The 25,410-nt window shown below is 39.7% G+C and overlaps 2 protein-coding genes across 2 annotated transcripts; one reads left to right on the forward strand and one right to left on the reverse strand.

Annotated features, from left to right (window-relative positions):
• Nucleotides 1–6,847: 6,847 nt before the first annotated feature.
• LOC149394974 (uncharacterized) lies at nucleotides 6,848–8,389 on the forward strand. The gene is made up of 2 exons (XM_089614168.1): nucleotides 6,848–8,077; nucleotides 8,144–8,389. Exons 1-2 carry the CDS (start codon nucleotides 6,848–6,850, stop codon nucleotides 8,387–8,389), a joined length of 1,476 nt encoding a protein of 491 aa, XP_089470294.1.
• Nucleotides 8,390–11,057: 2,668 nt separating this feature from the next.
• Nucleotides 11,058–24,519, reverse strand: LOC149394975 (protein DETOXIFICATION 16-like). Its single transcript, XM_089615066.1, has 7 exons — nucleotides 24,174–24,519; nucleotides 13,102–13,646; nucleotides 12,416–12,502; nucleotides 12,265–12,321; nucleotides 11,490–11,847; nucleotides 11,317–11,403; nucleotides 11,058–11,227 (listed from the first exon to the last, which is right to left on the reverse strand). Exons 1-7 carry the CDS (start codon nucleotides 24,414–24,416, stop codon nucleotides 11,198–11,200), a joined length of 1,407 nt encoding a protein of 468 aa, XP_089471192.1. The 5' UTR covers nucleotides 24,417–24,519; the 3' UTR covers nucleotides 11,058–11,197.
• Between the last annotated feature and the right edge of the window lie 891 nt (nucleotides 24,520–25,410).

The following is a 25,410-nucleotide window of genomic DNA, read 5'->3' on the forward strand; positions in this document are numbered from 1 at the left end:
GAATGTGCATCGTATGTGAGCTCACTAGTACAAATGTTAGGTTCTACAACCCATATTCTATCACACTTACGGCGTTGCAAGGTATCTCGAAGATCAAAAAGGTGTTGCTGAAGATCAAGTACGAGAGCTCTCTGTTTTTCGATCTGAGAAGTGTGTGTCTTATGGGATGATGAAACCGAAAGTATTAGACGATAAGCAAAAAGAGATGGTGGAGTGGTACATCTATATCAACTATACTGAAGTGGATCCATATTTGCTGTAAGTTATCGGTCTATCTGTTTCTCTAAGTTATCTCATTGTTTTACTGCTGTTTGAGTAACATTTTGAGCAACAATGAGCATTGGGAACTGATGAGAGAAACTGGAGTTGATGATATCGACGATGCGCATAGGAAGGAATTCAGAGTTTGGTTTGTGAAGAAGATAAATACTGCGTACACATTTTTAGATAGCATATCTTACACGTATTTATCAATGCTTTGTTTTGAAACCAGATTTATGATATGAAAACTAGTGGCTCTGACGTCTCTGAAGAACTCTGCGCGTTATCTGCCGGGTCCTTTCAAATCGCTCATCAGTATCCGAGCTGTGTGGTTAATGGCGTCAAGTTCATCACTCGTCGTCGTGATAATCAACGAATCACTCAAAGCAGCGGTGTATGTGTACCTGTGGATGAGTACGTTTTCTACGGTCGAATGGAAGACGCCATCGTGCTGAATTTTAGGCATAATTGTTGTGTCATATTATTCAAATGCGTTTGGTATGGTGACAAGTATGATGCGAGGAGAAGAGTGCACGATGATACGATTTTATGGAACGACAAGTGCTTATATCGCAAAAGAGTGGTTTAAGAACGAGTCGTACATACTCGTGACTCAAGCGAAGCAAGTCTTTTACATAAAAGATCTTGTCAAAGGTGGCGAATGGGAAATCGTTGAGGAATGCAATTATCGAGGAATTTGGGACAATATTCCTGAAGTTGACGCTACCACATCGGCCTTAGTTTCATTGACAATATAATTGTCAGACATCGAGCTTCTGAATCATCGACACGAAATAGTTGAAACTGAGCTCGTTACTGATGTTGACGACATAAAGAAGGCAATGATGATGAAGATGAGGCGCGCGTCGTTTTTTATGGAGAAGATGTCGATGTCGATATAGAAGATGATATTAACATTATATCGAGTGATAACGATGAATGAGTAGGATGTCTTTTTTTAATTGTTTATTTTGATGAAACAAATAACTTTTTACTTATATTGTTTTTATCTTATAGGATGTCGATGGCCACTAGAGCAGGTGGAGGCGAGGATCCCCCACATACACCAGGATCCACCGGTTCTAAGTCTATACGGGGACCAACGACTAGCGCCACTTTTGAAAAAGCTGTCAAAGGGGTCGAAGGTGCAAAGGTTGTTGGCTACAATCTAGTATAGCAGACGTTCTATCATACTGTTAGGGAAAGAATAAGAAGATTGAAGTATTCTCCATGCGCCTCGGAGTCTATATCCGCGGCAAGATTCCGATGCACATCTCTAGCTGGCTAGACGTTTCGCCTCAGTCTGTCTACGCTATTTTGACTGGACTCCATAATGAGTTCACTTTCGTGTGCTGAGATCCTAACACTGGCGAGATACGCTCAGCAGATTGCTATCGAGCCGGAATTGATGCTGCTATCATTCGCGATGCAAAGCGAATATTTCGTAACGCGGAGTCAAAATTATTGAGGAAGTTCAGAATCAAATTCTGCGGCCAAAAAGATCTCGCCGAACAAGAAACGCCAAAGGGCGTGAGTCATGCAGATTGGGAGAAGGCGATAGAGAGGTTTGATACAGAAGAGTTTGAGGTAATATTTTTAAAGAAACTGTTATCATTTATGAGCTTGAATTAACTCGATTTACGTTTTGCAGAAAGCGTTTGAACGCAACAAAGAAAATCAGAAGAAGAAGACAAAGATTCGACAAGGGTCAATATCTTTCTTGGCTCGTCGTCGGATGCAAGTAAGTTGTTGATTCGTAAAATTGTAATTGCAATATTTAATAGTTATATATTCAAACGTTGCGCATATTTTCGTTAATACTTGCAGATGAGGAAAGATGGGACCTTAGGCTCCGCACTAAAGACGTGACAACACTACCACAAAGACAACAAAAACAACTGGACATGGAAGCTGCGAAAGGCCTCTATGTACATTTTAATGTCTTATTAATTTAATCATGTTTATTACTTATTAATTAATATTTGATAATCTTTATTGGTTTTTTTTATCACATTTGTAAAGGAACAAATCCAGAGTCAAATGACGGATATTCAGTGGCAAGCGGAGGAAGAAGGCGCAGAGGTGGACATCGATGACGTAGAGCAGGCAGCGATGCGTTTAGTTCCCGGGCATCATCGAGATTGGGAAATAGGGATAGGTCCCATGATCCCTAGGTGAGCTTTGTTCCTCGCTGTTGCTCAGGACGCGAGCTCGTCATCAAGTTCGTCCTCTCGCACTCGGCACGATCCAGCTATTAGCGACTTGCAGTCAATGCTGCAAGCCCAGCAGGCCATGATGGAGCAGATGCAGTGAGAGATCTTCGAGCTCACACCGAGCATGAGACCGAGTCAGCCGTCGCCATCGACACCGCAGCCTCAGACTACGTCGCCACAAGCTACAAGGACTGATGACCAGGCACCAATTTCTATCGAGTTCAAGGAAGAGGATCAGCCATAATGGAAAAGCGGTATCAAGCGCGAAAGAAATAGTTGTCTATTTATTATTACCGAATTTACTTTTATGTTTTATAAGATATTTTATATTACGTTTTATAAGATATTTTCTATTACGTTTTATTGTTATCGAATATATACAATATTTTCTATTACGCTTTATAAGAAATTTAGTTTCTAATTCGAATTTTTTTATTTTAATTAATATTTATTTAATAAATATTAATTAAATTTTTTAAAAAAAATAAAGTTACAATTGGATGGACAAATCGCATCCAATACTTTTCCCGCCATAACGCGTCCAAAATGTTCCCGCGTTATGACGGGCTAGGAATTGGATGCGACTTGTCGCATCTAATAATCTAATATCCCGCAAAATATAATATCCTGCAATAATTTTTTATGCAATAATGGATGCGACTAGTCGCATCCAAAAAGTCGCATAAAAAATGTGGACTTTTGGATGCGACTAGTCACATCCAGGATCATTCGATGCGGACTATTGGATCATTAGTCGCATCCCGCGTTTGTCACATCCAATGTCGCATCCATTTTGACGATTGGATGCGACAAAAGTCGCATCCAAAAGTGTTATATGTCATAGTGAGGCTAAGGTTTTTCAATGCATTTGGAGAATGCTCATTGAAGCAAATTTGACAAAAAAACATGTCTGCTGAAATCTACGTAACAGTGCTGACTTGTAAAATAGATGTCTCACGTTGTAAATTGATGTTTCCAATATCGTGAGGAACAACAACCACTACTACAAAATTACATTTCTAGTGCGGAAGGGTATTAGGTGCGACATGTCGCACTTAAATGTCGCACCTAAGACCATATTCGGTGCGACATGTCGCACCGGATACTCATCCAGATGAATAAAAATTTCGCTAATGTTTAGTGTTATTCGGTGCGACAGTGTCGCACCTAATAAGAAATTGTCGCACCTAATACCTTTAGGTGCGACATCTGTCGCACCTAATACCGTTAGGTGCGATAGATGTCGCACCCAAAGGGTTTTAAATTTAAAGTATTTGGCGAATCCCTCCGAGTTTTTTTTATCATATTGGGTGCGACATTGTCGCACCCAATATGATTATTAGGTGCGATAGTGTCGCACTTAATAGTTTTTGGGGTTTTAAACCCGAGCTTTCTCCTTTTTTCACACATTATCTCTCACTCTCTCTCTCAACGGTCTCTCTCTCTCAGCCAGACCTCCCCGCTCCGTCGTCCCTCCCCACCGCCGTCCCTCCCCGCTCCGCCGCTGCCTCCCTGATAAGTTTTTGTTTTTTTGTGAATGATCAAATCACCGCCAAGACGATAGATATATTGCGGCAAGCGGAGGTGCAAAACACCGTGATCTCCCAAGAAGATGCAGAGATGTACGCGATGCGCGACGTTTTGGGAGTACGCAGAGACTGAGAAGTCGGTTTAGGGCCTTCGATCCCAAGGTCATCGCTGGGTGTTGCCCAAGCGCTAGATAGTGGCTCGTCAAGTTCGTCATCTCAGACCGATCCATTGGTTGCCGAGATGCGAGCTCAGATGGATGCCGAACAAGCCGAGCTGCAGGAGATGCGGCAACAAATCGCCTTCCTCACCATGATGCACAACCAGCCTCCCACGACCCCCCAACCTCCGCCTGCACCACAACCAGGTGGCACTGATCAGTAGACGCCAGGTTCCACGCCGGGTTCTACGCCTGGTTCTATGGATTTCTTGCGAGACCGTCCTTACGGAAGTGGCGGAACGAGCGGCAGCGCATTAGGCAACAGTGGACGAGGACGCGAAAGCGGTTCCCGAAGTTTTGGAAACTTATTCGGTAGATGGAATTCTACTATCGATAAGTTGTATCGGAAAAAAATTAGGAATTAATTTTTTCGTTTTTTTAGAATGAATTTTTATTTTTAATTAACAATTCACTTTTCAGAATATTATTTCTAATTTAGAACTTTGTTAATTAATTTTTATTTAATTTTAAATGAATTTTGATTTAATTTTCTAATTTCTGATTTTGTAATTTTTTTTAATTAAAATAACATATTCGGTGCGACTGTCGCACCGAATATGATGGCGGGAAGGATATTAGGTGCGACAGTGTCGCACCCAATATGAACTTACCCGCCAATTTTTATAAATTTGACAAGAAAATAGCTTGGGCATTCGGTGCGATATGTCGCACCTGAAACTGTCGCACCTAATACCTTTAGCGACGGGCTTTTAGGTGCGACTTTGTCGCACCTAATAAACTATTAGGTGTCACTTTTGACGTATTTGGTGCGACAAACGTCGCACCGGATGACTATTTTTGTCCTAGTGAGCGTTGCCAAAAAAAAAAACAACCAATTTCACGTAACAACAATATTTATGACTCATTTTGTTATCATGTTGTGTATGTGTTTCGTTTTAGTAAATGAATGAAATGTTATTTTGCTATTTTAGTTAATCTTAAATTAAAAAATACAAAAAAAAAGTTAGAACATAACATAATTATATTAAAACAGAACTAAAAAAATATTAGGAATCCCTCACTAAAAAAAGGATGAGAATTAATAATTTGTATGTCCATGAGTTACTTATTTAATTTAAAATTAATGACATTTTTAGTCCCTCAATTATGTAGCTTTTAATGACTTGCACCCCGAACAAAAAAAACGACGAAATCAGTCCTCCGTGTGAGTCATTACTATGACTTTGGTCCTTCTGTTAATGTGGGCGTCAAAAATGCCGGAAATGGACCACGTGTATTTCACGTGTTGGGCATGAAATGGGTAATTTGGTAATCTTGAATGAAATGCTCTGATAAAATTCTAAACTAATAGAAAGGAAAACAAAGTTTAAATTCACGGAAAAAAAATCGACCGTGCCATGGAGGGAAAAAAAACCCTAATTTCATAATGGCGAAAAGGAAGGGAAAATCGCCGGCGAAAAAGGCGCCGCGTAGATCAGTTCAGTCCGTGGGAGCGAGGAAATCGGTGGCGAAAAAGAAATCTGCTTCCAAAAGTAATCAAACACCGATGCAAACTGGGAGATATGGCGAGTTTTCAATATTTTGTTTTTGTCGAACAAAAGAAAGAATAAAAGAGTGAATGGGTTGGACTTGGGACCACTGAGTTTTGTTTTTGTCGAACAAAAGAAAGAATAAAAGAGTGAATGGGTTGGACTTGGGACCACTGAGTTTTGGTTTTGTCGAACAAAAGAAAGAATAAAAGAGTGAATGGGTTGGACTTGAGACCACTGAGTTTTGGATTTGTCGAGGGTAGTGTTTGTTAATGGGTTTTGTGGTCCCGTCTTTTTTTTTTGTCTCGATGTTTATTAATGTGTGGGGTCTCGATGTTTATTAATGTGTTTAGGTCGGTGGTTGTGACTGTATTTAATATGTTTTTATGGTGTATATTCTTTTTGATTTTTCAGAGGAGTTGCTTAACTCTTTCAAAATCAATATGCACCACGGTGGATGTTTGGATTTTGATGGTGACAGAGTCGAATACGTTGGTGGTACTGTTAGCCATTTTCAGTTTGTGGACGTCGACAAGATGTCTATTGTGGTTTTAAACAAGTTGTTGACCAAGCAACTGGGATATTCAAGTGATGCTAGCTACTTCTTGAAATCGGGTACTGGCCCGATGAAGCTGTCATTTGTTGAAAGTGACAAGGATTTGATTGAAGACATTGCTGAGATTCTGAAGACAAAGTGGGAGGTAGATGTCTTCTGTAATCATCCGCTTGGTTGTCCGAGAAGTAGAGAATATTATAGCAATGAACGCATCGTTCTTGTTGATGGTGCACAAGATGAGTATCCAGTTGGCAGTGAGCAACATCATCATGGAGAGCCTAGTGATGAACATAGTCAGCAACAACAGCATGAAGAGCCTAGTGATGAGCCTAGTGAGCAACAACGAAATGGAGAGCAGAGTGAGCTACATCAGTGTGAAGAGCCTAGTGATGAGCAGCAGCATGGGAAACCTAGTGAGCAAGAACAACATGAAGAGCCGAGTGAGCAAGAATAACATGAAGAGCTGAGTGAGCAAGAACAACATGAAGAGCCGAGTGAGAAACAATAGCTTCGGCAGCCTAGTGAGCAAGAACAACCTATTGAGCTCGATCAACATGATGATGAGCAAAACATATCAGACATGGATTCTGATACATTGGCAGTGTACCAAAGTCAACCAACTAAGGAAGATTTTGGGTTCGAGTTGAGTGACGAGGAAATCGACGTGGACATGCCAGGTGTTGAAGATGCGCTTGCAGGGCTTCGTGATAAGGGCAAGCGTATTCTCAATAACGATGATTCTGAAGATGACAGTGATGGTGACTACGACATCGAACAAGACGTTGGAGGTTTTGACACAGAAACAGACGATGAAATTGAAGCTGAAGATGAAAAGTATAGGAACAAGAGAAACCCAAAGAAAAAGCTTCCCCGGTTTCAAGAGTTTAGACCAGACACGGATATGAGACTTTTGAGCTTTAAATTAGGGTTATCTTACCCTAGTTCTAAAGCTTTTAAAGACGCAATAAGAGAATACGCTATTCGAGAGGGCAAAGACATCTACTTTAAGAAAAATGAGAAGAGACGTGTAAGGGCTGAGTGTAAGGATAGAGCATGCTCGTGGGTTTGTTATGCGTCTACTTTGGGAACCAGTGGTGTATTCATTATCAAGACGTACAATCCTGTCCACTCTTGTCCCAGAGTGAATCGCAATAGATTTGCTACATCGGCATGGCTGGCCAAGACTTATATGCAGTCATTCAAAGACCAAGAATCTTGGTCAGCACCGGATTTCATGAATCGTGTACTAAAGGACTATGTCCTAGAGTGTAATGTCGTGAAAGCATACAGGGCAAAAAGGATTGCTACTAAGGCTATTGAAGGGTCTAACAAAGAGCAGTATGCGGCTCTATGGGACTACGCAGCGGAACTGAAGCGGTCGAACCCGGGTTCAACAGTTGAAATAGAAACAGAAGCAGGCCCCGAAGGTAAACCGGTTTTTAAGAGGATATACATCTGTTTTGAGGCTTGCAAACAAGGGTTTGCACACTGCCGACTAGTGATTGGTGTTGATGGTTGCCATATCAAAGGTCACCATACCGGGCAGTTACTTTCGGCAATAGGGATAGATGCTAACAACTCTATGTTCCCTATTGCCTATGATGTGGTCGAGTCAGAAGGAAAGTCATCCTGGAATTGGTTTTTCAAGTTCTTGAAGGAAGATCTGAAAATCAACAACGGACACGATTGGACCTTCATCTCCGATAAACAAAAGGGTTTGCAAGAGGCTTTGAATGATATCTGGGATGAGGGTTCAGTTCAAGGTGAACACCGGCATTGCGCACGCCATCTTCAAGGAAATTTCACCAAGGTAAGTAAACTCATGTATTCTAAAATGTCAGTGGAATGATTAAGTAATGTCACTGAAATGTAACAGGTTTTTAAAGGCCAATTTTTGAAGACTAAAATGATGGCCGCGGCTATGGTGTTCTCAAGACCTCGGTGTGAGGCAGAACTAGAGCTTATCAAGGCTGAAGACGAAGACGCTTATAAATGGCTAATTGAAAAACGTCCTCAACATTGGGCGAGGTGTAATTTTAGGACGGGACCAAAGTTTGAGATTCTTCTGAATAATCTCTACGAAAGCTTCAATGGTACTAGGGCAATGCTAATGGCAAGATAGAAACCGACCTTGTCCATGTTGGAGCGCATACGGATGTATCTCCTTCAGAGATTCACCAAACAAAGACTGGCTGGAGATAAATGGAAAGCTGATATAGGACCACGCATTTACAAGATCCTGGAAGTGAACAAAGTGCTAAGTGCACAAAATATACCTACGTGGGCCGGTGACGCTGGTTTCCAAGTCTCCAACATGTATGGATCGCAGTACGCAGTCAATTTGACAAGGCAGACATGCTCTTGCAATAGATGGGATCTTTCAGGTAATCTGTTTAGCTTTGATAAAGTTTGTTTGTACAATACATTATATAGCTTTCAAGTAATATGTTTAAGTTTAAATTATGTATAGGCATACCATGTTCTCATGCAATTAGTTGCATTTGGTTCAATAAGGCCGACCCTATGAGTTATGTGTCTGATTGGTACAAGAAGCCAGCTTACCAGAACACGTATGCTCACAAGATTATTCCAATTAACCCGTTAGAACAATGGCCACGAACTGGTTTGGCACCTATGTCCATTCCACCAAACAGAGTCAAACCTGGACGTCCAAAGAAGCTCAGACGACTCCAACATGATGAAATTGTTCCTAGGCGAGCAACAAAAATGACAAGAAAATATGTCATCTCAAAGTGCTCTAAGTGTGGTCAAGACAGGCACAATATCAAAACATGTTTCAGACGGGAGCAAGAAAACCAGGTAAGGTTCATTTAAGTTTATTATGTATAACACATTCTCATATAATGTATTCTAAATGGTATACGTTTGTTGAGTCAAACAGAGGCATGGAAGGCCATCTCGAGCATTACAAAACACACAACCACCTCGAGCTGCGCACTCTACACAACCACCTCGAGCATCACAGTCTACACACCCACCTCGAGCATCACAGTCTACACAACCACCTCAAGCATCACAGTCTACACAACCACCTCGAGCATCACAGCCTACACAACCATCGCAGCCTACACAACCATCGCAGCCTATGCAGCCATTAAGGGTATAAATTGGTACACTTAATTTATAGACAAGTTAGAAGATAGAATTGTAGAAGATAACATACTTATTTTGTTTTGTACAGAGAAGCCCTAGGTTTAGGACTCAAAGCACAAGGAAGGAAGTGATGCAACCCCGGGTTTTATTCAGAAACACTTAGACACGATCGAATGGACTAAGATCAAGCCTGTCTGACGTCTTTGTTTTGTAACTCTTTTGGTTTAATGCTTTGCTTATGGACAAGGTTCTTTTGTACAAAAGGCTAATGCATTGTAACTATTAGGTATTCTATACTTTGCACAGTAATATGTAGAATATTTTGCTCAGTTCACCTGTAGCCATGGTTTTGCACAGTTTATTTTGTATGTATGCATTGGACCATATTGCAATCTGAATATTGGATCATATTCTCATTTTTGGTGTGTCAAGTGTCAACGTCCAATTTTGTAATGTCATTGTCATTATCATTTTCACAAATTCACAACAAAAACAAAGTTCACACAAGTCCAATAAACTACACTGCAATTTGTTCATTTAGTTCACAATCAAGGTTCACAAAAAGAGTTTACAACAATTTGTAAATCAACACCATCTTCTACCTGACCAAAAGTACAAAAACAATACCTAATACAATAACACACAACAAAAACTACAATCAAGGTTCTACAACTACTATCAAGGTTCTACAGTCAATCACCAAACCATGATTGTTCATTCTTTGTAAATCACATCATCTTCTACCTGACCAACAGTACAAAAACAATAACTAATACAACACATAGCATCAATTTTATATGTTTCAGATCGGTTGACTCGTTTATTGCCCTGCGTTCGGTGTCGCGAATTTCTTCAGTGATCGACTCCGACATCGTTCCATCAAACGCATTAATCCTCTTCAATAGTCCAGGTATTATCGCCTTAGATCTTGAGCACATTGGGGCGTCCAGCCACTCATGAAATCTAATCCTGGCATGTCCTTGTTTTGGTAAAACCAGGATTTTCTTAACCGATTATTTTAAAAAAATTTAACTTCTTATTTGAAAAATTAGACGTACCTTAAACTCAGGGCATCCAAAAAATCTTCGACCCGGATTATCTATCGTCCATGACGTGCGTTCCACCCCACTAAGCCCGCAGCGACATTCCGGAGCTCGTTGCCGCACACTTGTTGACTCGCCGACGTAGCTCACTTGTGTGCGCGATTTTCTTCGTGATATGTTACTAGATTCCATCTATCTTCTACTTGGCTATCTTTGTCTTCAGCCCTCAACGAACAAAAGAAACTTCAAATCGCCATCTTCGTTTCAGCCCTAACTTACTCGATTTGGGGATTTTATTCGTTCCAGCCCTAACTTACTCGTTTTGGGGATTTTATTTGATAACTACGAAGGGCAAAACAATAATTACCCATTTCATGCCCAACACGTGAAATACACGTGGTCCAATTCCGGCATTTTTTATGCCCACATTAACAGAAGGACCAAAGTCATAGTAATAACTCACACAGGTGATTGATTTCGCCGTTTTTTTTGTTTGGGGTGCAAGCCGTTAAAAGCTACATAGTTGAGGGACTAAAAATGTCATTAATTCTTTAATTTAATTTAATTAATTTTTTTTTTTGTGCAGAATGCAGATTGAATCATGGGAATCATTGAAACCAACAGAAAAAAACGTTTAGAAAATCTATTTCTTCTTCTATATTTTCATCACTAAAGTAGGTTACTAAAAAAGTAGATAGTTGTTACACTGACTTTATGTCAATTATATCCTTATAGGAAAAAATATTCAAGATCAAAATTCAAAACTACATCTGTTAATGTAATCTCTCAGAGGCTTTTTCCACCTACAAAAAGAAACAGATAATATAACGACATCATTATCAAATAATTAATAAAGTTGAAACAGAAAAAAAAAATAGAAATATTACCATACCTCTTTTTCCCAATCAGTGTAAATCGTTAGGATAGATAGAAGGAGTGTCTGAACAAGCAACGCCGCTATTATTCCCATCCAAAGCCCCTAAAAATTGGATTCAATTTTAAAGCCACCATATAATATTTAGTCGAAAGAGAGATACATAAATATTAAACCTAAAAAATGTGTACCTTTCCACCCATATGGTAAACGAAGGCTAGGATTATAGCGATTGGTAAGCCCACAATATAATAAGCTGCCACAATAAGAACTGCACCAATCTTTTGGAGCCCTGAGCCTCTTACCACACCTGAAAGCACAGCTTGAATTCCATCAAGGACATGAAGAATGGCAAGAAGAATCAACAATTGTCCCACGTATTTCACAATGATTCTTTCATTGCTGTAACTGTAACCCCAAACGTTGCGTCCGAGGACCATGGCCGTGGCAACAAAAAAACTCTCTATGAGAACCATGGTCATCGAAATACATATCGCCAATCGAGCCGATTGTGGTCTCCCAGCACCCAATTCGTTCGAAACTCTAACACTGCGAAACGAAAAATAAAATCCCAAGTATTATCCTACAAAGCCCAGCTAAAAATTTCGGTTTTCAATGAAAATTACATAATTTTTTTAATGATGAATCAAGAATTATTTCATTAAACATCTCCGTAAAAGAATTACTAGTAAAATTCTCATATAAAAAGAGCTAGTTGTATTACTAATATACATTAAAAGTACTTACTAGCTTGAAAGATGCAATTTTTTGTTGAGAATATCAACCATCTTTTTTATTAGAGGGGCTATAAATACTCATAGTTAAAAGTTCAGGCAAGTGAATTATAAAACAAATTAAGAACTAAAGTACAAATATCCTACAAATTTAGGGGATACCGATTACAAAGCCTACAAATAAAGCAAATTTATTTCATTATAAATTAAATTCAGCTCACACAAGGCTTACCTAATTACGCTGCTGAGACCACTGGATATCATGTATACTGCTGCGCAAGTGTTAAGGCTGAAATCATTTGGGAATTCGTTAGTAATAGCTCGCTTCAATTTCAAGGATTGCCGGCATTTTCATAAAAAGGAAATTATACGTACAATCTAACCTGATTGACATAACCGATGTTTCGAGTTTCGGATTTGGAAGAAAACCGGACAAGAGGACCATCAGCTCGAATGACCAGATTTCCAAACTATTACCGAACAAATGTTGGAACTCTGATTAGGTCTATTATTAACTCTTGTACAGAAAATAATTCTTCTTAGTTAGAGCTCTTAATAATTATACTTGACAAAATGATACATTTGAGCTAGAGCTGACTATAAAAACACAAGTTATGACTGATGTTATTGGTTCGGACAGTTCAGTACATGCACTGAGCCGAAAATTAAACTTAAAACCCAAAAGAAGAGAGATCCAAAAGTAACTTGAAGTGGCTTTTTAAATAACTCTAAAATAAATAAGTATAGTTCTCAATTGAAATGATAAAAAAAAAAGTTTAAATCTTGATCTATGTTTCTAATTTAATTACTGATACATAAAAAAAAAATTAAAAGGTGCTAAAATAAACAACTAAAAGTAGGGGGACAGTAAATATATAATTTTTGGGCAAAAAATCAATAATTGGGGGACTTCTACTTCCTGGATCTTAAAATAATTTTACTTTATGTAAGAAAATGATGTGACCTCCTTTAATATACTATTACTTTCCGTGAGTTTATGTTTGATTAGGAAGAACATTACTTTAAAAAAGTGCTACTAAAATCATCACTTAAAGTAATAATTACTTACGTTAACATAACTGCCGAAGGAATTGAGAGCTTGAGAAAGTCAGGTATACCCCGGAACGCCTCCTTGGAGAACCCAGTCCACGTGGCCTTACAATTGGGCGAGGCTTTAATATAAACCACAAGCAACAACGCATTGATCCAATAAGACGTCACATTTGCCAGCGCGGCACCGCGACTCCCGAGCCCGAAGCCGAACACAAACGCCCAGCAGATCGCCACGTGGATTAATGTTGTGATTCCCGCGGCCACCATCATCGGGACGACGTTGTTCTGCGCCTGCAAGAACTTGGTGGCGCATTGGATGATGGAAAATGCGAAGATGCCTGGGATCATGAGCCGAGCGTACCGACCAGCCTCAGCGGAGATTTCTGGGTCTTGGCCCAATAGCAGTAAGATTGGGCCTGTGTTGGCCCAAATGATCGCAAGTGGAACACTGACGAATAGAAGGACCAACATTGCTCTTTGGGCATGGATGCCAAGAAGGTGATATTGCTTACCTCCGTATGATTGCCCACAAAATGTTTCCAACGCGCTACATAGTCCTTTCTGTTTCATTAATAAATAAATTTGTATTTAGGGGTAGTTTTTGTATGCCGTCATTGAAGTTAGTTTTGGAATTGTTTTTAGGGAAAATAACACATTTATACCCTGTGTTTTACTGAAATGTCGAGTTTAACCCTCGGTTTTCAAAAATGTCGAGTTCATACCATCTGTTTAACTAAAATGACGAAATTATACCCCATGTTTAACTAAAATGGCGAAATTATACCCTGAAATAGACAACAGTGTCACGAATATTCTTTTTATTGACTTTTCATTGACGTTGACTATAATATGTATATATAAACATCAATTATCTTTATTCATTCGCGCCATATATGTAATTTATTTAAAAACTAAAAAATAAACAACGGTCTCTTAATCGTGAAGAACACAGAAAGAGACAAATGGGTAAACATCGATAGTTGATAGTCATCAAAATCGCATATTCGAACAGAGAATCCAGAATTTAGAGTTACAATTCGAACACGGAATGAAGTCATTTCTTAGGAGGTATGAGTTTTATTATTTAATTTCAATTTAAGGCTATTTTTATTTCAAAATTGAGAATTTGGAAGTTAGGGCACTGATTTAGATTTGATTTGGTTTTTCTTATATAAGAGTTAATATCAATGAAAGGGAGATTTGTGACGCTGTTATTCATTTCAGGGTATAATTTCGTCATTTTAGTTAAACAGAGGGTATGGACTCGACATTTTTGAAAACCGAGGGTTAAACTCGACATTTCACTAAAACACAGGGTATAAATGTGATATTTTCCCTTGTTTTTATACTTCTTTTTTGGAAGCATTGAAACGGGACCAAATTTACGCAACTTCAATTTTTTTTTTATTATTACGAGAATATTGTATTAAAAGTTTAACTTCGAAAATAACTGTTTTTACGTTGTGTGTTTACAATGTTTTTAATGTATTTTACTTTTATTTTTTGGGGGTTCTACTTAACTTTATTTACTGTTTAAAATTTAATTTAAAAATTAGTTTTGAAATATTACACTTAAAATCAGTTATCTTTAAAATTTTCCCTTTTTTTACAAGGCCATTTCAATTTAGTGTCTATAACTTTTAAAATATTGAATAATCAATGAAATTACCTTTTTTTATATAAAAAGTTAAGTTCTCGATATGTTTTTATCAATAAAAAGTTATAAAGAGTAGACTATTTATAATAATAATAAAAAAAAATTGAGTGGAAAAAATTGCATTATTCGTGGGATATTATTCAGGGCACGAGGTGATATTGCAAGTTGCAACGCTTCAGCAATTGGAATCGTCTAAAAAAACAAAATCGTGTGTAAGATGGTCGAGGGTATTAATCATAATTAAAAATTGAGTGGAAAAAATTGCATTATTCGTGGGATATTATTCAGTGCACGAGGTGATATTGCAAGTTGCAACACTTCAGCAATTGGAATCGTCTAAAAAAAAAAAAACAAAATCGTGTGTAAGAAGGTCGAGGGTATTAATCATAATTAAAAATTGAGTTATAAAATAGCATCAATATTTTTAATAGTACTTAGCATGTATAGAAAGTTTAAGGGTATGTTATTCAGAACAAATAGTTTTGAGTGCTAAATTGCATCAATATTTTGAATGGAATTCAGCCCCTCGTGTGATATTGCAAAACTTTAATAATTCGACTCATCAATAAAAATAAAGTTATAGGGTAAATTGTTCGTGTAAAATGTTTGGTGGTAATATAGCAATAATTATTAGAGCTTATGACCTGGCTTCCAGCCATTGGTCTATTTATTTTCTCTTTATCCTTGTCATAGTCCACATGTACTAGCGATTTTCCTTTGTAATTAATTTTTGCCGCACTTTTTCCCTTCCTCATTTTCTTTGAGCTATATATGCTCTATGTATTTGATTGATACAGTCTAATGAGGATTCATCTTTTTCTCCAAACACTCTCTTCGCTATATTATGGTATCAGAGTGATTCCTCATTTGTTCTTTCCTTTCCTTTTGCTTGAAGCTCTTCATCGAATTCTCCTTTTATCTCAGAGGCTTTTCATCATGTTAAGAGCCATGGAAGATCAGACGGAGACGATGACCTCTGAAGTAGCTCCACCGAAATCGGCGATTGACGATCATCTGAGTTCGTTTTTCCCATCATTCAGACAATCTTGGCACAATTCTCGTGTCGCAACTTCTAGATGGAGACACATACTCCTCCTGGAGCAGATCGATGGTGATCGCACTTTCAGTGAAGAATAAGTTCAGGCTTGTCGACGGTACAATTCCTAAACCTCCGATCTCTGATGTTCATTTGTATAATTCATGGAAACGCGACAACAATAATGCGATTTCGTGGATCCTTAATTAAGTGGTGAAAGAAATCTCTTCTAGCGTATTGTTTGGTGATTATGTTGCTGAGATATGGAGTGATCTACGGGAGAAATTCGAACAAAACAACGATCCTAGAATTTTTCAGATCCGACGAGAAATTGCCAAAACTGCTTAAGATCAAAAGTCTGTGGCGATTTACTTCACTCGTCTCAAGTCACTATGGGAGGAATTGAACAATTTCCGACCAGTTTGCTCGTCATTGCTCTTGTGGAGGCATGAAGGAAATGACTGAATTTCTTCAAAGCGAGTATGTTATGGCTTTTTTGATGGGATTGAACGACAACTTCAACAATGCGCGCAGTCAAGTGTTGCTGATGGATCAAATTCCACGAATCAGCAAGGTCTTCTCCTTGGTAACTCAAGAAGAGATACAACGTTCCATTGGGGTGGAGCGCAAAGGATCAGACTCTTCAAATGCTTTAGCCATGGCGGTTAGAGATGAGTCACATAAGAAGGTCAACAAGAAGGAGAGGCCAATCTGCACTCATTGCAAGGTGCTTGGACACATAGTGAAAAAATGATACAAGCTTCATGGCTCTCCGCCAGGGTACAAGCCATGTGTTCGAGGCCAAAGCAATCTTGCTAAGGAAGCAATGAAGCTGGAAGTCAAAACAATCAGATATCTTCAAAACCAAATATGAGCTCAGATGCCAACAACTCATCAACATGTTATCCAGTAACCTCAATACCTTCACGATGTCAACTTCAAACACGGAAGTGAACCAGACTTCATACAGCGCATGTGCATTTTGCTCAACTGATTATCTTGATAACCTTTCCTTTTATAGCAAGCTATGGATTGTGGACTCATGTGCTTTATGCCATATCTGTGCTCACAAGTCTATGTTCATTTCTTTGAGATTATTGCAGAGATCATTAGTCATTTTATCAAATTACACAGTGATTCCAGTTCACCATTGTGGAGATGTCAAAGTGAATACACAACTTATTCTACATGATGTGCTTTATGTGTCTGGATTCAAGTATAATCTGCTGTCAGTGAGCTCAAGTTCACTCGAATTTTGTTATGCATTTTACCAATAGTCGACTTGTGATTTAGGATACAAACACCATGAAAATGATTGGCACGTGTGTGCTAATTTTGTTCTTTGCAAATTTTGTTTTCTGAGTTTAGGTCGGATTTGTGTGTCGAATCCTAACAACTGGTATCAAAGCTCTAGGTTGAGTTGCGATTCAGAAAACGATGGGAGGCGAAGAAGGTGGAGCACAAGGAATTAGTAAATTTAATGGTATCGATTATGCATTCTAGATGATGTAGATCGAGGATTACCTGTATGGAAGAAAGTTTCATCTGCCATTGAGCGCGAAGCCAGAAAAGATGGACGAGGAAGAATGGAACCTTCTTGACAGACAGGTTTCGAGAATCATTCAACTGACGTTGTCGAAGAAGTTGCTCACAACGTTGCGAATGAAAAGACCACAGAGGGATGATGAAGGTGTTGTCCGACATGTACGAGAAACTTTCGGCGAACAACAAGGTGTTTCTCATGAAGAAGTTATTCCACCTGAAGATGGATGAAGGCACCGGAATAGCGACCCACGTGAACGAATTTAACACGATTGTCAATCAATTGTCATCGGTTAAAATCGATTTCGACGACGAAGTGCGAGCTCTAATTATTCTCACATCCTTACCGAATAGCTTGGAACCCATGATGCCGATAGTGATCAATTGGGTTGGGAGTGTGAAGCTGAATTTCAATGACGTATGAGATCGCATCCTAGTTGAAGAGGTACGTATGATAGATTCTGGAGAGGTCGCGACGAACTCGGCCTTAAACGTGGAAAACAGAGGCATGAACCACGACAGAAACCATAATCAAAATTCCAAAGGCAGATCGTAGTCACGAAATGGGAGAAGCTAGTCCAAGTTCGGATGACCTGTCGAATTTTGGAACTGTGGAAAGACGGGTCACATCAAGAGGTACAGTAAAGCATCAGCAAAGGAGGAGAAAGGCGATGCCCATGCCGTCACTGAAGATTAAGCATATGCTTTACTGCTAATAGAGAATAGCTCAATCGACTCTTGGGTACTCGACTCAGGAGCGTCCTTCCACATCACTCCTCATAGCGACATCATGGAGAACTACGTCGCGAAAAATCATGGGAAAGTCTATTTGACTGATGGCGAGCCTTTAGACATTGCAGATATCGGTGACGTCAAGATGAATATGGGAAACATGCAAGTCTAGAAGATCACGAAAGTCAGACATGTGCTGAAGTTGATGAAGAACCTGATCTCGATGGGTCAGCTCGACAACGAAGGTCACACCACAACCTTTGAGAGCAGCTCCTGGAAGGTGTCGAAGAGAGTTATGGTGGTAGCGTGGTCAGAAGACGGGCACACTCTACATGACATCGAGTTTCCATGACATGGTAGCTTTCGTTGACAACACCAAGAAGATCGAGCTGTGGCACTGCAGGGTCAGAGACATGAGGAAGAATGGGATGAAGATGCTGGTAAACGACGACATGATTCCGGAGCCGAAGTCTGTTGAGCACTACACGTGTGAGAGCTGCATCCTTGAAAACCAGAAGCGAGTGAGTTTTTCAAGAGTGAGCAGAGAGCTAAAGGTGGACAAGCTTGAGCTCGTGCACACAGACGTATGGGGGGCATCTCCCGTCGCTTCTCTCGAAGGTTCCCGCTACTTCGTGACCTTCATTGATGAATCCATAAGAAATGTATGAGTTTATTTCTTGAAGAATAAATATGATGAATTCGCTACCTTCAAGAAGTGGAAGGCAATGGTCGAGCTGGAGAAGAGCTCTAAGGTGAAGTATTTGAAGTCAGACAACGGAGGGGATATGTCGACCCCGACTTCAAGTAGTATTGTGCTGAGAATGAGATCAAGATGATGAGGATGATCGTAAGGACTCCCAAATAGAACGGAGTAGTGCATAAGATGAACATAACCTTGAATGAGCGAGCTTGGAGTATGGGGATTCAATCCGGGTTGCCCAAGACGTTCTGGCCATAACTGATCAACATGAGCGTTCCCTTGAGTTTCAGAATTCCAGAAGAGGCGTGGAATGGGAAAAAGGTAAACCTTTCTTATCTGAAAGTGTTTGATTGTTTAAAGTACATTCATATTGATGACTATGCTCGAAATAAACTTGATCCAAAATCTAAGAAGTGTTATTTCATAGGCTATAGTGACACGAATCTCGGCTATCTTTTCTGGGATGCCGATGCAAGGAAGATTGTAAGGAGTAGAACATTGTCTTCAATGGGTAGACGATGTACAAAGACGAGCAGAAGGGGAGTTAGGAGAGCAAGAGTCTCGAGTGCGAGAATGTGACGATTGACCTGAAAGACCTCTCGCCGACCGAGCTTAATGAAGACACTTCGACGACCGAGGAAAGATCAGCCCGAGCTGAATGTGGTTGTGAAGGTAAAGACGAGGCTGATGTGGACACCGCTCGAGGTGAATCAGCGGACTCCAGTCACCGAGCTGTGGAGATCGACCAGAGTCAGTAAATTGGTGCACATGTTCTCTCCCACTCTGAACTACATCCTTCGGACCGACAGCGGAGAGTCGGAGCGTTACGAAGAGACAATATAGATCGATGCCTCGATCAAGTAGGAGCTCACCATGAGGGACGAAATGGATTCGTTGCTGACGAACGACACTTGGGAGCTAGCCAAGCTTCCAAGATGAAAGAAAGCCATGCACAACAAGTGGGTGTACCAGATTAAAGAGAAAAGTTACGGACGCCAATGATTCAAAGCAAGGTTAGTGGTGAAAGGCTTTCAATAGAAGGAGAGAATCGATTTCACCAAATCTTCTCTCCCGTAGTCAAGCTCGTGACGATCAAAACTTTACTCGGGCTCGTGGCCAAGGAGAATCTGCATCTACATCAGATGGATGTGAAGACGGCCATTTTTCACGGCGATCTCGATGAAGAGATATACACGAGGCAGCTCGAAGTCTTCAAAGTGAAGGGCAAATAGAAGCTCTTGTGCAAGCTCCAAAAGAGTCTCTACGGGCTGAAACAAGCCCCAAGACAGTGGTACAAGAAGTTCGACAACATCATGAAGCGAGTTGAGTACGGCATATATGAGACCGACCACTAATGCTACTTTAAGAGACTTGAAGACTCCTACGTGATTCTTCTTCTCTACGTCAACGATATGCTAATCGTAGGTTCCGACGTACACAAGATGGACAAGCTGAATAAGAGACTGTCCAAAGAGTTTGAGATGAAGGATTTGGGAGCCGCGAAGCAGATCCTCGAGATGAGGATCAAGCGGACCAAATAAGGTATCGAACTCTCACATGAGGAGTACGTGAAGAAGGTACTTTATCGCTTTAACATGGAAGACACGAGGTCAGTCAGCACGCCGCTGGCTAGCCACTACAAACTGTCCAATGAGCAATCACCGGTGATGGAGGACGAGCTGGAACACATGGACAAGATTCCATATGCTTCGGCCATCAGAAACTTGATGTATGCAATAATGTGTACGAGGCCGGATATTGCTCGTGTAGTGGGAGTTGTGAGCAAGTTTATGAGTAACCCGGGGATAGAGCATTGGGAGGCTGTGAAGTGGATCCTTCGATATCTGAGAGCCAACTCGAGTTCAGCATTGATATTCAGGAAGTCTAAACTAGGACTTCAAGGCTACGTTGATGCAGACAATGGAAGCGATGTTGACAGCAGGAAGGGCACGTTCGAATACGTCTGGAGGGACGGCAGTCTGCTGGGTGTCGAGGTTGCAGAAGATTATTGCCTTCTCGATCTGCAAGGCGGTGTACGTGGCCATCACCGAGGTCACGAAAAAGATGATATGGCTGCAGACATTTCTACGTGAGCTGGATCAAGACCACGACGGGAATGTGCTATACAGTGATAGGCAGAGTGTCATTCAGTTGGCAAAGAACCCGGTGTATCACGCTCAGCCAAAGCATATATAGTTGCGATACCACTTCTTCATATCGGTATAGGAAGATGGAGTGCTAGTGCTTGAGAATATCGCATGAACTCAGAATCCAGCTGACATTTTGACGAAGTCAGTGCCATATGACAAACTGAAGTTGTGTTTGACTTTAGTTGGACCCCTTGCTTGAATATCAGAGTCGCCACTACAGATAGAGACATTTGACGATATTAGTCTCCAAGTGGAAGATTGTTAGAGGTGTAGAGCCTAATCAACGTCGAGGTGATGACTGAAGACCTTACGATGATGATTTGCGGATCGTAAGGGTTATTAGTTTAGGGTATTTTGGGAATTTCAGACCTATATGTTAGCCCTAATGTTTCCCTATAAATACCATATATGTCGATGTACTTTGTAGAGCACAAGAGAGTTGTAAACATATTCTCTCTCGATTTGAGTTTTATCGAGAATCTGCAACGTCAAAGTGGAAGTAGCTTTCGCATTGAAAGTGAATCATTATAAATCTGTGTGTGCTAATTTCGTTCTTTGTAAATTATTTTTTCTGGTTTTAGGTCGGATTTGTGTGTCGAATCCTAACAACTTACTCCATCATGGAAAGAAATAAGACTTGTTCATCCTCCAACACTACACAACCTATCATCACCTCTCCACACTCTCTCTCAAAGTTCATGAGCAATGCTACTTTGTCGTTCTCCTATAGAGCCTTCGCTCTCGCGGTCTGTCTAGAATCTGAGCCTGATTTTTTTCACCAAGCTGTTAAACATGCTCATTGGAGACATGCTATGGATGAGGAGATTAATTCCATGCATGAGAATGGACCTTGGTATGTGGTTTCTTTGTCGTCCAACAAGAAATCCATAGGATGTCGATGGGTTTTTCAAAACAAACTCAATTCCGATGGTAGCTTGGAGAGGCACAAAGCCAGATTAGTGGCTAAGGAGTATAATCAACCAGAGGGGATTGATGATCTCGACATATTTTCCCTAGTGGCTAAGCTTGTGACCGTTAAGCTATTGCTTATTGCACTCGCTTCTTCTCACAATTGGTAACTCTCTCAGCTTGACATTAATAATGTATTTGTAATTGGTGATCTTTTTAAGGACGTATTCATAGAATTTCCACTGGGATATAAACATCAGGGGGTATTGGGTTCTAGAAAATTGGTATGCAAGCTTCACAAATCGATCTATGGATTGAAGGTCTCACGTGAGTGGAATATCAAATTTACTCAAGAAATTCTTCAGCATGGATTCACTCAACCCAAGACTAATTACTCCATATTCACTGTGGTTCTGGCTCTTCGTTCGTTGCTATGCCTTTGTACGTTGATGAGATCATCGTGACCAGGCCAAATTTTGCACTTACCACTCAGATCAAGACTTTGCATAATTCTCACCTCAAGTTGAAAGACTTGGGTTCTCTCAAATTCTTTCTTGGCATTGAAACTGCTCGCTCAGAGTTTGGTATTATTGTTTCAAAATGCCAATATGCCTTACAGTTTTTGAATGATTTTAGTTTTTTGGATGCAAATCCAGTGGCCACTCCGATGAACCCACTTATCACCTTATATGCTGACAGTGGGACTGAGCTCACGGATGTTAGTCATTACAAGCGTTTGATTGGGAAGCTACTTTACTTGACTAGTACGCGACCATCAATTACTTTCTTTGTTCATCATTTGAATCAGTTTCTTTCCTCTCTGCGTGACTGTCATCTACAAGCTGCCAATCATTTTCTTTGCTTCATTAAAGGTCATCTAGGTCTAGGCTTTTTTACCCTGCTTCTTCTTCCACCCCACTCCGTAGTTTGCGGATTGGGCCACTTGTCCCACAACTCGTCGATCGATCACCGGTCTTTGTGTTTTTCTTGGCGAGTCTCTCTTTGCTTGGAAGTCCAAGAAGCAGAAAACTATTTCATGCTCCTTTGCGGAATCAGAATATTGGGCTCTTAGGCTTCCAGCGAGCTCGTGTTGCTTTAGCAGCATTGACTTCGATTTTTCGGCTATTTCTCCGGCGATGTTGTTTGTGACAATCAAGCTGCTGTGGATATCGCGTCTCACCTAGCCTTTCATGAATGTACCAAACACATCGAAATCGATTTCCATTTTGTTCGCGATTACATTCCTTCTAGTGCTCTAAAGTTGCTCCCAATTTGGACTCAAACTCACTAAGGTATTCACGAAGCCTCTTCCAGCTCCGCTCCTCAACTATCTTATACGCAAGATGTCCCTCAAAGATATTTTATGTCCACCTTGAGAGGGTGTTTTCGAGCTTATGACCTGGCTTCCAGCCATTGGTCTATTTATTTTCTCTTTATCCTAGTCACAGTTCACATGTACTAGCGTATTTCCTTTGTAATTACTTTTCCCCGCTCTTTTTCCTTTCCTTATTTTCTTTGAGCTTTGTACATTTGATTGATTCAGCCGAATGAGAATTCAACTTTTCTCCGAACACTCTTCTCGATGTTTTTTTTTTTTTTTTTTGAATAATCTCTTCTCGATGTATTAATAATGCATGAATGAGATTCAGCAAATGACGTGACATTTGAAAACTTACACAAGTCCAAGAAACTTTAATAATTCAAAGAGTACGAAGCAAGATTAAACATTTATAGTGAATTGTGCTTGAATACTCGGCAAATTTAAGTTTCAGCATAAGAAAACCATCTTATGTTTTTATACAAAAAATTTAAGAACATATTTGTTCTGTTGAAAGTGACTAGGAGATAAGTACACCTCTCAAATAACATTTGTTTGTTGTTTACTTTTGTGGTACCTAAGATAGCCTAGTGGTAATTCCACACCAGTTCCTGTGTGGAGGTCGTGGGTTAAAAAAAAAAAAAATAACATTTGTTTGATCTTTTTCTTTTATTTATATATAACATTTTTCAAGGGTTTTTCTCTCGCATTATGGAAGAAGAACAATACCATTAATTGTTACGTTGACCTATCACACGATTGAATAACTCTCTCTATATTATATATTATTTTAATTTATTAGAGAGCGTGCCTAATAAATAAATAAAAAATCTTGAAATAGTATTTAATAATTCAAATACAAATTTACAACCTACCCAATCTAGTTTTGTACATCCATATTTCCGATGAAGAAAGAGATCAAATCTAAGTTATAATCCATTTGACACAAGATGCAAACAAATTTTCAACTGTTCCACGTAATGCAATAATGAAACCGAATGAACTTAATTAAAACTCGTATAATGAGAAGATGAATAAACTTACGAGCAAACTGAAACCGGTAACGGAAGCAAACGAAGTGGCCATGGAAGCTCCGGCCAAAGGAAGCTCTCCAAGATGACCCACAAACATCACTGAAATCACTTGCACTAAGTATGTCAATAGACTCACACTGACTAGAGGACCGGCTAATTTGAGCTGTTTCTTTGCTTCTCCTAAGATCTCCTCTCTCCCCCAACTTGCTTGTTTTGATAAGAGGCCAACTTTTTTCTCTTCAACATCATCCATGATCCCTTTACTTCCTTTTCCTTTTCTTCCGCTTCTTGTATTATGCTGTTTTTGGCGATTTCAAAGATATCACGTTAAGTCTTTAATTTATAATAATGGCTGAAGTATTAAAGGAGAAAAGTCGTGTGTGATGGCTGTTCCTTTTTTATAAATCAGTGTGGACCATGTGTCATAGTTGGCGGAGTTTGATCCAAGAATTAAAATAACCCACGTAAACTAGCATATATTGGGCTTTTTAGAAATGATATTTTTCACTACCACAATTTGGCTTTTAGAAAGATATTTTTTGGGAAATTGTAAAGAGTAGGAGTAAAAAGAGACCAATGGATTTCTTTAGATATATTTTTTTAAAAGGTAGGAATAGGACCTTTGAATGTAAATTGATGTATGCAATTATCATTTTATCTTAGATAAAATTAAATTTAAACATAAAACAAATTATTTAAAATTCAAACTCTGGCCCACAAAATCGTTTCAACCCGGCCCACTTAATTTCCACTCTCTCTCTTTCCTTTACCTCCATTCGCCATGTCATTTATGTCTTACCCTTTCTTCTTTTCTTTTCCCGACATTTACTCTTCACTCGGCAAGAGAGAGAGAGACAGAGAGATCAAAAATAAAATAAAAATCATCAAACTTCTCTTCTTCTTTTTCACTCTCATTTCTTCGCCGATTACAGATGAAGACCAAATCTAACCCGTCCAAATGTCCTCCAAAGCCAAACCCCTAAAAAGTAGACTCTTCCTCAAACATCCACAAATAAGCCAGAGACGCATGCACCCCTGCTCCGGGGTCAACACGTGGTGGATTATGATGCCTATGCGTTGGCCGAGAATGTTGGGTGACCAACAAAGAGCCTGAAAACGGTGGCGACGAAGAAGCGAAAGGTTTCCGCGCCGAAGCAGACTTCTAGGAAACGCCAGAAAATCGAGGAACCTGGTGCGTCTTACTCGTTTGATCTCGCCATGAATGCCTTCGTCATGGCGCCGTGCAA

Source organism: Urtica dioica, chromosome 5 (genome assembly GCF_054948205.1).
Source record: "Urtica dioica subsp. dioica isolate 48M chromosome 5, U.dioica_male_clone48M_v1_H2, whole genome shotgun sequence".
In the NCBI taxonomy this organism is placed as follows: domain Eukaryota; kingdom Viridiplantae; phylum Streptophyta; class Magnoliopsida; order Rosales; family Urticaceae; genus Urtica; species Urtica dioica.